The 12,425-nt window shown below is 44.9% G+C and overlaps 1 protein-coding gene across 1 annotated transcript; it reads right to left on the reverse strand.

Annotated features, from left to right (window-relative positions):
• Positions 1-6,019: 6,019 nt before the first annotated feature.
• Positions 6,020-12,022, reverse strand: LOC123425318 (protein ANTI-SILENCING 1-like). The gene is made up of 11 exons (XM_045109002.1): positions 11,785-12,022; positions 10,546-10,922; positions 9,989-10,157; positions 9,331-9,860; positions 8,484-8,510; positions 8,169-8,261; positions 7,427-7,505; positions 7,256-7,340; positions 6,862-6,976; positions 6,660-6,776; positions 6,020-6,574 (listed from the first exon to the last, which is right to left on the reverse strand). The coding sequence occupies exons 2-11, from the start codon at positions 10,876-10,878 to the stop codon at positions 6,527-6,529; spliced, it is 1,596 nt and encodes a 531-aa protein (XP_044964937.1). The 5' UTR covers positions 10,879-10,922; positions 11,785-12,022; the 3' UTR covers positions 6,020-6,526.
• Between the last annotated feature and the right edge of the window lie 403 nt (positions 12,023-12,425).

Genomic DNA, 12,425 nt, shown 5'->3' on the forward strand with positions numbered 1-12,425 from the left:
CAGCCATTCCCGCACCCTCTCTCTCCTTGACCAACCAGGCCCGCCGAGCCCAGATCGGGACCGGGCGAGCCCATCGCGCCGTCGCCGGCCTCGGAAGGAGCCCGAGCTCCCGATCCAGAGCCCCGCCGCCCTGGAGCCGTCGAGCCTCCTCTCGGCTTCCCGCCGCCCTCGACCTCCCTTGCCGCCTCAGCACAGCCTTGCACCGGTCGTTGCAGCTCCCGAGCGCCGCCGCCATAACCAACCCCCGCCTCTGCTTGAGCCTCGCTACCGAGCCTCGTATCCACCTCGGGAACGGGCAGATCCGAGAGGTCCTGCGCCAGATCCGCCGTGCCATCGCCCCATGCCGCCCTCGTCGTCGGCCATGGCGAGCGCCGCCGCCGATGGCCCCTGCCTCCACCTCAGTAGGGAGCGAGGAGGAGGAGGACGAACCCCAGCGCGTCGCCTGATGGGCTGGAACCCGCACCGGCATCGTCACCAGGCCCAGCCGGCGCCAACCTGGCCTAGTCCAGGGCTGACCCAACCAGCGCCCGAGCCGGCCTGCCCCGCGCCAAGGCCCACCGCCCCTTCGGCCCAGCATCTGCAGTCTCCAAAAAACCGGGCCAGGCCCGAGGTGAGGACCCCCCCCCTCTGTCACCCTATTATGCGCACTAGGCGCTAGGTAGTTATCCTGCACCATGCCGTGATTTCGGCCCGATAGCCAGATTATGCCCGATTGGGATTTCCAATTTTCCAGCGATTTTATTAATTTCAGGATTTAGATAATTTCCAAACGTCCGTAGTTTTTAAACCGTGTATCGGATCGCGGCGTATTGTATATGAAACTTGTGTAGTTTTCCATGTAGATTAATATTTTGCAACTTGCCTGCATGTTTGAAGTGATTTGACTTGTCTTATGTATAGATTTGTGTGTTGTCCCAATAGGGAGTTGTTCCGTATTTATTTTTCATGCGTGTCCGGATTGCCCGAACTCCGTAGTTTAAATGCTCATGTTTTTAGGGACCCTTTGCCATGTATTTGAGTAGTTGGTTTTATTATATCGTGTTTAGGACATATTCTCGTATATACGTGTGGCGTTATTTTTGTTTTGCAACCCCTCATGTTATATTTGTTTTCGGGGTAGAAAATTACATAGAATTTAACTGTGCATTTAGTTTTAGCTTTTGAGCAAGTTAGTGTGCGTGATATTTTGCCATGATGCCCTTTTGCTTATTTTGTCTGATTTAATCCGTGCTTGATATGAAGGAGTTGTCAACTAGAGATTTGCCCTTGGATGTGTAGACTAGCCCCTGGTAATTTCAGTTGCAATAGAAATCCATGTTTAGGTGTGGTTTGCTTGTTCTCAACTTGCTAGAAAATAATGTTGTTTTGGATATGCTGAAATATTTCTAAGTATGAAATCTGTTATATTTTGTTGCTTTCTTGTCATGATTTTATCTGGTGATCTATGGCTCTTTTGAGGTTGGTGCAATGGAGTTAGTTGTAAACTTTAATATTCTCTATCATGTTGTGAATTTTCATGCCATTTGGAGTCCTGTAGCTTATGGTTTTGCTGCTGTCAATATGCCTTCAGATCGAAAACTGCACTGTCATAAACTAACATTTTCACAAAGTCTGAAATTGTGTGTGAGATGCTATTTTGTGAGTTCTTTTCCTAGTGTTCCATGCTCCCATGCTAGATGTTATTAGTTGTATGTTGTAGTGCATCTTGCCCTCTATTGCCTGATGCCTTGGTTGAGAAAATGCTCGTAGTTGTGGGGTGTAGAAAATGCTATGTGGTTGATTTTGGCAGTTTGTAGTGATTTCTTGTTTAGCTCGTAGTTGTTGAACCGTTGCTCCATTTTGATCGTGTCCTACACGAGACTTGCTTAGAATCTCATGTAGTTTCATATTGTCTTGTGGGTTGTATGTTTTGAGATGCTTGTGACTGTCGTTGCACACATATTGCATTCATGCCATCATATCTTGCGGTGTTTGTATCTTTTGAACCGTAGCTCCGTTGGAGATGATTGTAACGACGCGTAGAATCACGTGAACCTATTTTTTGTTGTTTAACCAATATTTAAACGTGTTAGTTCAGATCTGGACAGAATTATAAATTAACGTATGAGGTCATCTCGGAGGTGCTATATGTCATTTCCGACCTCATTTAAAATGCCTAGATAGGTAGTTTAATTGCGCTTCACCTCTTGCCATGTTTAACAACAGTTAATATTGCCGTGTACCTAATCGAGATAGAACTAAATAATTGGTATGTGGAGTTTCGTCAATATGCAACTCGTTGCATATTGAACTTCACTTAATGTGTAGTGTTTGATTGTGTGAATTGACATGCTATGTCTTGCATATACTCGTCTGATCATGTATCATAGGGGGATTGCATCTTGTCGTGCATATGCCGTGGTTAATATCGTGTGTTGATTCTTGTTTCCGGTTTGTTTGGTCTCGATAGAGTTCCGCAAGCGTGTCGGATTGTGAGGACTCGTTTGACCACATCGGTTCGTCTGCTTCACAGAGTCGTTCTTCTTCCAAGCGGGATCTCAGGAAGGATGACCATTTCCCCAGATACCATTAGTATCATTGCCATGCTAGTTTTACTGTTTCTATAAATTATGTCTCGTTGCCTACCACTTGTTAAATATCAGCCTCTCAACATTGTCGTGAAAACCTTCAACCTGTTCACAACCCAGCAAACCACTGATTGGCTATGTTACCGCTTGCTTAACCATGCGTTAGCGTTGCTAGTTGCAGGTTCAGTTGCTTCCATGTGTTAACATGGGTTCCTTGTCATACCATCCTATTAAATGATATTTAATTTAATGCACATGTATACTTGGTAAAAGGTGGAAGGCTCGGCCTTTCTAGCCTGGTGTTTTGTTCCACCTTTGCCCCCTTAGTTTCGGCTACCGGTGTTATGTTCCATAATTGAGTGCTCCTAACACGATCGGGGTTGTCATGGGGACCCCCTTGATAATTCGTCCTAGATTAAAGCTGGTCTGGCAAGGCCCAACATTGGTACTACATTTGCCCAACATAATAATTCTGTTAATACTGAAATGCATAGGGAGTTAGCGCTACCCGAGGAGTAATTCTACATAATACAGGGGGGCCAGTGCTGACGGTGTTGGTCCCAAAAGGGCAGACTGTGGGGCCACCACGGGGCAACTCGAGGTTTGGCACCTGTAGCCTTTCCCATCCGGTCGTGTCCTGAGAACGAGATAGCAGCTCCTATCGGGTTCGTCGACACGTCGGGCGGCCTTGCTGGATTAGTTTTACCTTTGACGAATGTCTTGTGCATCGGGATTCCGGTGATGCTTTGGGTAATCTCGGAGTTGAGGTTTTCCACTAAGGAGTCCGACGAGATCGCGAGCTTCATGATCGAGGATTTCTATGCGGCTTGTGGTAATTTGTGATGGATTAGTTGGAGCACCCCTGTAGGGTTAAATCTTTCGGAAAGTCGTGCCCGCGGTTATGTGGCAACGTGGAAACTTTGTTTAACACTGGTTCTAGATAACTTGAAGTTAACTTAATTAAAATATGCCAACTGAGTGCGTAACCGTGACTGTCTCTTTCGCGAGTTCCTTCTCCGATCGAGGACACGGTGGGGTTATGTCTGACGTAAGTAGGTGTTCAGGATCATTCATTTGATCAGCAGTAGTTCACGTCCGCTATGCGTAGATCATCCCCCTCTTTATTCTTGTACTTGTAAGTTAGCCACCTCATATAATGCTTAGTCGCTTGTTGCAGCCTCACCACTTAACCATACCTCACCCATTAAGTTTTGCTAGTCTTGATACCTTTGAAAATGAGATTGTTGAGTCCCGTGTGGCTCACAGATTACTACAACACCAGTTGCAGGTACAAGTAAAGGTTACTTGATGTGAGCGCGTTGATTGTTCATTTTGAGTTGCTTCTTCTTCTTCATCATCGATCTAGGATGGGTTCCAGGCCGGCAGCCTCGGATGGCAAGGATGGACGTCGTTTTCCTTTCTCGTTTGTTTTCGTCCGTAGTCGGACCCTGCTCTTCTTCATGATATTTATGTATTGTACTGATGTGACTCTGATGTAGCTTGTGGCGAGTGTAAGCCAATTCCATATATCTCACCTTTTCAGTACATGTACTTGTAACAATATCCATTCTTGCGAAACGACGAGATGCGCTTCTATCCCTGTCGAGGCCCTCGTGCCTAAATAAGGATATGATTGATCTTGGGCGTTACAGGAAACTAGGCCAAAAAACCTTACAACATACGATTGAAACAGAGAACAATCGTGCAACAACCCAACCCTTGCCGACATCGACAACTCAAACTCCACCACCAAAACGCCCACAAACCTGAAGAGGTGTGAGGATTCTTCGGCGACGCCTTCAAGAAGCATCGTCGCCGGTATCCTTCGACCCCCATCGAACCAAGGCTTTCGCCCAGAGTCATCCACAACAACTCCGCCGAACCTCGGGAAGGTCCAGCCACACCAAACAGCCTACTCGACAATCCTAGAACCAACAAACCATGGTCTAGTGAAGAGGAGGAACTCTTCGACGACAACTTCAAGAAGCAATGCCACCGGTATCCTTCGATCCCCATCGAACCAAGGCTTTCGCCCAGAGCCCTAAGCCTCTCCACCTATTACAAGCACCGGGGAAGGAGCTCATCCACTGCCAACAGAGAGCGATCTCCGACAGAAGCAAACCAAAGATGTCGGACCCAGGAATCATCGATCGAGCCACACATCACCAAGGAGACGAGCAAGCGTCGATGAACAACACAACCTGACCACCACCACCATCCACCAAACGAACCGAATCTGACATACCACCGGCAGGACCACCTACACCACGTAGAGGAGCAGCTCCAACCAGCACCACGCCGGCCGGAGCACACCACAAACCTTGATAAAACAAGTCGTCGGTCCGATCAAGCAGGCCGCCTCCGGCTAGGAAAGGCGGGAGCAACAGCTCACCTGGCCCCGACCAGCGTGCGCACCACCACGCACCGGCCAGCAACGGCCGAACAACACCACCCCCGTGACCCCGTCGCCAGCCCGACCCCACCAAGAGCCCCCGTCGCGCCCACCACTCGCCACATATGGGCGGAGCAGCGCCGGATCTGCGCCGTGCCGAGCACGGACGCCGCAGCAGCCGCCACCACCACCCGAGGCATGCCGGTCAGCTCGTCCCGGGGATGCCACCCCGGCCCCTCGCGCGAAAACGCACCGAGGACAACCACCATGGCCGCCGCACCAGATCAACCACACCCGCACCACCGCGAGAAGAGGGAGCCCCGCCACCGCCGTCCAGGCGACAAGCTTCGCCCAACCATGTCATTCGACGGTGGCGAGGGGAGAGGGCAGGGAGGAAGGGGCGCCAGCGACAGGATCTGGGGCTTCCATCCGCGTCGCCCCTGGAGGAGCAACGCGGGGGACGAGGTGATTTGAAAAATATGATAATAACTAATTTATTATTGCCTCTAGGGCATATTTCCAACAATGAACCCATCTTATGCTCCTCCTTTTTCACTGCATAGTTGTTGATGCTCATCTCTTTAATTCATTTCATAATAACTAATTTATTTGTTGATGCTCATCTCTTTAATTCATTTCATAATAACTAATTTATTATTGACTCTAGGACATATTTTCACACTGAACACATCTTATGCCCCTCTCTTTTCACTGCATAGCTGTTGGTGCTTCTCTCCTTAATTCCCTTTTTACTGCATAGCTGTTGGTGTTTCTCTCCTTAATTCATTTTTCTTGAGGAAGGAGACGGATATTTGATGCGTGTGGTTGGATGGCCTTCGATCCTATCTTGGGGTTCCCCTTATAGCATGGTCACACGTCCAACACAAGCGAGGGTACGTCAGACTAAACTTTACCACTCATTCAAAGGCACCGATCAGCTGAAGGTCGCCACGAACGCAGATGAATCAGCGTGGAACACAACACGTCTCATGACTCGGTGAGTCTGGTGCAGAGCAATAATACAGTAGAAGACTCTCAAATGGACACTGCACTTGGGCCATACAAGAATACGGTACCATGAACCAGAAAAGATAGCCAAGCCGTGAACTTTCTGAACATACATATTGCATGATTTGCTATCCTAAAACATGCAGCAGCGGCAGCAGATGGGCACCGTCACTAAGCTGGCTTACAGTTAAGCTAAAACCGCCTCCGGCTTTGCTGCAAGGTCTACTTCTCTACGGCACTACTCCGATTCCTCAAGATATGTCATGAGAAACTTCCCACTACTCTGATTCCTGAAGTTAACGTGCTCATAATTCCCACCCCTATACATCTACTTCCTTAAGAAAGAACGAACGTCCTACGTTGCAGTTAGCCTCCTCCGAGTTCAATTAGTTGAAGCCAAACATAAACCATCAGCGCATATAAGGTTGCCGCAGCAACAAAAAACTTGATGATAAGTGTTGCTTCGGGTGAACAACACACCAAGCTCCAAGGGATGATGGTTGACAACTCCATCTGGCGGTTCCCATTCCCATTGGTTAAGCGATTCCAAAGAAGCTACTTACTTCGCCATCTTGGCTGCAAACGACTTCCTCTCACCCGCGTGCCTCTGCAAAACAATATTGGACATGCTAAAAATTAAGGTCTCAACTTAGAGAACCCACGCACAAAAAGTACGTAGGAATTGCATTTACCTTATGAAGTATACTGAACTTCATTGCTTGCTTTTCTCGGACAAGCATCCAATCCAAGGCCAGATCATATTCTATTGTGTTGGGTTGAGAACAATGTGATGTCGACACTGCCTTCTTCTGCAGAAATAACAACATTTCCATTGATATCATGTACAGAAAAGGAGAAACTGTGATGGTATTAATTATAGGAGACCATCAGGACCTGCTCTTCTCGTTGTCTTGGGTTCATTTTCTGATTACTGATGGTTAAGTGCCCAACCAGAGCTCCTGAAGCTGGTTTTGGGACCTTGAGTAACCCTTTGCTGCAGTAAAGGGGTCTGCAAGAAATACAATTAATCAGAAGTATCACACCAAACTAGAAGATTGGTAATTTCACACTAGAACTATATACTTATACTGTGCAGTGCAGAGTGGCAGTCACATACAAACTGTATGACCGGCAATTGCAATGCTGCACACTGAACCGAGGTTCCATCATGTGAAACATAACAAACAGTAGCGACGCTTGGTATGAAATTCATTACATGCCAGCACTGAATACAAAGTAACATACATTCCATCATTCCAACAAGTATTAACACAATAGAGCGAGTTACCTTCCACCCACAACCAAGCCTGAATTAATTTTCATAACAGCTTCATCAGCAGCACTTCTAGATTTGAATACAACATATGCTTTTCCTACAAATGTGAAGGGGCATTTTATTTAAAACTGCGTTGGATAAGGTTAGATGAACATGTTAGAATTTGTGTAGAAGTTCACTCGCCATTGTTAGGATCATCGTAGGTCGGGTGGTTAATAGGCTTAGCAGTACAAGACAGTTGTAGCGCCTCACGTATAAGTTCCTGCAAACATGATCGTAATAAGATAAGTTCATTAAATTGATGCAGCAATACACGAGATGAGCAGATAACATGTGAAACGAAAATGAAGACTAAACAGAGCAAGAGTAGAATGAATACTGAACAGGGTGGACAAAGATCCTTGAGTAAAAGAGATGGGTATGCAGAGAGTTTATCAACTTTTTCATGCCCCAATAGTTTCAACTTGTCTGTACTGCTACTTGATAACAAATAAAAAACATATATACTATTATTTTACTTCCTTGAGCAGAAGCATATAATTCCTTCTTTCACAACATGAGGACACATTTTGTAAGAGATTGTAGAAGTTAAGCAGGCATAAATAAGTGCACACAGCTGTGTTAAGCTCAGCTTGTGGTTGCTGGATTGTGCTGTGGTGACTTGTTTATGATAATCTGCTGGGGGAAAATAGGAATGGAAGCAGGAAAGAGTTGGCTTAGCCAAACGAAAATAATAAGAAAGAGTCAGTTGGAAAAGCTAGATCATCATAATCCACATCAATGCCAAACGCGGCATACAGAACAGATAGCTTAAGCTATTCAACAAGAAGACAAGAAGATGATCCTTCTAGGCCAGGAACACGAATAGAGAACTAGAAGCAGCTCGGGCTTAATGACAACCAAATAAAGAAAACGAAGATAGTACCACTATTTCAGAAGCTCCAAACCGTATGTCAAGATTCTGAATATACACCAGCTTCCCCTCCTTATCAGCCAATGGCAGTTTTTCATCCCATGGCTGCAAATTACATTTAATATAGATTATGACATATAACTGGAAGCCAAAGCATGATTTCATTCAATAGACAATAACACAGAACTGAAAATCAAAGGATACAATTTAGTACTATGCTAACTTGATGAAACGATTTATCCAATGTAGACTGCAGATATGACATATACTTCATAATAATAATAGCATATATACAAGCGACTTTACAGCAAAGAAAAGATCACTCACCATCGGTTTGAACCATTTGCTTCTGTCCTGTTATATAGCATAAAGGTGTATTAGCACACTAAAGTAAACATGATAGTAGCAAACTGTAAATGACAGCATTTTGTGCATGGTTTATCAAGTCAAACCTACTCGTAAATAGCATCGGTCAAATCTCTATCAAAAGCAGATAATATTCTACTAAATAAACAACAAGTCCATAAAGCAAAATAATTGAGAAATATGAGACCCCTTTAATTGCTGTGTACTCCCTCTGTAAAGAAATATAAGAGTGTTTAGATCACTACTTGAGTACAAATAATCGATTATATGTGCCCAAGATTAAATCTATTAATGTTTTAACAAATATAGCTGAACACGTAAATAATACTTCAGATGATAAGTCCAAAAAGGGCATTGCCCCCGAATACCTGCTCTAGTGCATGGCGGCAGTTCACCATTCAAGGGGCTGCTTTATGGCATTGAATTGTTAATTTACAGTAGAGTAGGTCAGTGATGTGTCTTTGGCATATGGTATGGCATTAAATTTGTCAAAAAAATGTTCCAAACACACCAGACTAAAGTGGAGTTCATACTTCCCCGAAAAGGGATCAAAATATACCTTATCCTTTTAGTGCATTAAATTATGATACGTGGGAGTTGGATAGCAATCAACGAGTTTTTCGTTTCACTGAGCATGCATCTAGTTTCATGTCCATGGACAAACACATAGTAACTGCTCGGGATAAAGAATACAAAAGGCGACACCGACAATGTGTTTTTCATGTTTATAACATGTTCATCTTTTTGCATTATATTGACCATTCTGAAATATGTCACCGACAGTTATTTACTAATTCAGAAAACTTACAGCCTGCCTTGTTGGTAGTTCTGCTGAAGGAACAGGGCGAACTTTCACGTCAGGAACTGAGGCCATATTCTGCGTTGTAAGATCTTGAGATGGTTTCAACTTCTTTGAAGGCATATTCTTCGTTGTGAGATCTTGAGATAATTTCAACTTCTTTGAAGGCATCTTATCAGAGAAAACTTTCTGTGTACTCTGTGTACGTTTGAAAACTTTTTGTGTGGGTTTGAGAACATCCTCCTCAACTGCTAGGGGAAGAGGAACAGTAGCAACCTGAGCTTTATCCTCCTCTTTGACTGATGGGGGAAGAAAAATGGCCACTGACTGGGAAAGGGGAACTGCAGCAACAGGAATTTCATCCTCCATCTTAGCAGTTGATTGCAGAAAGGGTGCAACAGGAATTTCATCCTCCATCTTAGCCGCTGATTGCGGAAGGGGTGCAACCAGACCTGCACCCACCTTCTGATTCATGCCTTGCACATCCTGATCCGGGTAACATATAACTTGCTCAGCTTCAGGATTAAGCAGCACGTTGACTGCATCAGAAGGACAGTAGTTAAATATGTACGTGGACATTATATGTGTATGTGTGTGTAATGTACTGCTTAAACGAAATATTTATATGTGATGTAATGCATGAACGAAATCTACATCCAATGCTGACCTTCCAGCCCTACAATTTTCTCAGGTACTTGCTCAGAAAGTGTGCAGTTTCCAACATCAAAAAACCTATAGAAGATATAATCAGCGACCGTTTGTTCCTTTGGGGTAGGCTGGCGATTCCTTTCATCCTTTGAAATGCAAACAACTGTGCATTTACCAGCAATAGATTCCTAACATAAGCAATAAACAAATGGCTATTAGAACATTTTACTTGTAAGAATGGTCAGAAATGAACTGAATTAACAATGATGTGCCCAGCTAGCTTCAAAAAAATGTAATTGTTGGCCCCAACTAACTTGTTGCCCTTTTGTACTGACCAAGCTGGTTCTGCTCAGTTATGCAAATGAGCAACCAAGACGGATCCAGCTCAGTCAGGCTTTTGTTCTGTCTATTATTGCCAAATATACTTCCAAAAGTGGTAATCAAACTGTTGCGCCTTGCATATTGTTAGCACACCTTTTATACAAGAAGATTATAACTTCAAATTGCATTTCTGGTCTGTGGATCAATCCAATTAAAAGAAAATGCAAATATGTGAGTAAGGAAGGAACAAACTACCAGTGGGTTGATATCGGCAAGGCCAGTGCCATCACCAGAAGCAAGAAATATCTCATTCTCCACCACGGGGCCTTCTAAATAATTTCTGATCTCATCCGGGGTGAAAAACCAAAGAATCTTTACTTTCTTAGCTTCATTTTGCTGCCATATCTTTACTATCTTTCCAATGTATGGTTCAGGTTCTCCATTTTTAAAAAGATATACACAGTCATACAGTGAGTACTTCACATTGTCAAAGGTGAAGGAACCATAGAACTGTGTATCCATCTTGGCACCACCTTTTGCTCTCTTATTTCCCCATGAAAACTGGATATTCTCGTTACTTTCACCCATTCTGATAATGGCCACTTGCAGCTCAATTTGCCCTTACCATAGGCCTAGAAAGATAAAAAAGGGTATACCAGACATCAATAAATTATAAGCAGCATCAAAACATCTACAAATAATAGCATCACCACATATAACTCCTGAATTGTTCTTAGTCAATTCACTTTTTCTTGTAGGACAACAACAAAACAGTAAAGACATAACCCTTAAGACCTTAACCGTTTTAGTTCATCAGCTATAGCACAACGTCTATAATCGACTCGCAAGCAGTCCATCTATTGTCCACTCTAAGGAAGACTCTGTATTTGACAAGAAAGGTGCAGTGTCCATGCTTCATACATACATTATAAAAAAATATATCATCCTATTGCTGTGAGAACTTGAGAAAACGACATACAAATACCAAAAGAATCATTCCAAAAGCACAAAATGCACGCTACAGAGTTCTGAGCATAACAAATAGTGCAGCCAAAAGACGATTTAAACAACCCCCAAAATTCATGAACGATACTTGCAGCAAAATACCTAAACCAGAAGCTACAGGAAGAAAGCGCACCCCATACCGCCTCTAACACGATCGGTCCCCATCCAATACAGACCTAGGGTTACGGACACTGAAACAAACAAAGACAAACAGAGACAACGGGGGGCATAGCACGAGGGGCTGACGACGGGCAACTCAACTGGAGTCGAGGCGCCGCCCGGAGTTTCCCTGCCGCCGGAGACGGGGCCGCCGCCTAGGGCTGCTGAGGGCTAGCTAGCGAGGGGGACTGGGAGGGCTCCCCTGCTTCGGTCTGTGCTGGCTACAGATGGTCCAGGAACTAGGCGGTCGGACTTGGCCAGTTGAGGCCCATTGCTTCGGTCTGTGTGTATCAGGGAGTGGAGGAGGAGGAACAGGAGGAGGGCGGTTACCTTCTGCAGATGACGGGTAGATGGCCGGGGAGAAGCGGGGGAAGGGGGCGGTGAGGTCCTAGGGCACCGGCGGCGAGGTCCACGTCGACAGCAGTGTTGCAGGCGAGGAGGGCGCCCCGGCGGAGGACGCCGGAGAGGGTTAGCAGGGGAGGGGGAGGGGAGGCGAGGGCCAACTAGGGCTGCGCCATGGGGGTGAGGGGGAGAAGGCCACGCGGCTAAGGCCCATTTCAAGGGAAGCGCAGTGCTGACCATGAGCCTTACAATACAAAAACAAAAATGTTCTTAGTTTGAACAATTCGTAGGAACTACTCCATCCGTTCCTAAATATAAGATCTTTTAGAGATTCCACTATAGACTACATACAGAGCAAAATAAATGAATCTACACTCTAAAATATGTCTATATACATCCGTATATAGTCCATAGTGTAATCTCTAAAAGATCTTATATTTAGGAACGGAGGGAGTAGTTGATTGCCCGTGCGTTGCCACGGGGTAAAGAGGAAAATAAGGATAGCATCATTTCTGAAGAGATGAAGCACAAGTATATTTTAATTTTTAGCATTTTTAACATAACAATGCATTTACAGAAGATGAATGAGTAACGAAATCCAATAAGAAAGACTACAAACATGTGTCTGT

This window comes from Hordeum vulgare, chromosome 2H, assembly GCF_904849725.1.
Source record: "Hordeum vulgare subsp. vulgare chromosome 2H, MorexV3_pseudomolecules_assembly, whole genome shotgun sequence".
NCBI lineage: Eukaryota > Viridiplantae > Streptophyta > Magnoliopsida > Poales > Poaceae > Hordeum > Hordeum vulgare.

Bases quoted from the DNA above. Each gene is read 5' to 3' on its own strand.
- LOC123425318 (XM_045109002.1), bottom strand. From the start codon at position 10,878: ATGGGTGAAAGTAACGAGAATATCCAGTTTTCATGGGGAAATAAGAGA. The intron at 7,506-8,168 runs GTACTATCTTCG...TCATGTTTGCAG, and splicing joins TTGGAGCTTCTGAAATAGTG to GAACTTATACGTGAGGCGCT. The intron at 7,341-7,426 runs GCGAGTGAACTT...TCACATTTGTAG, and splicing joins CTACGATGATCCTAACAATG to GAAAAGCATATGTTGTATTC.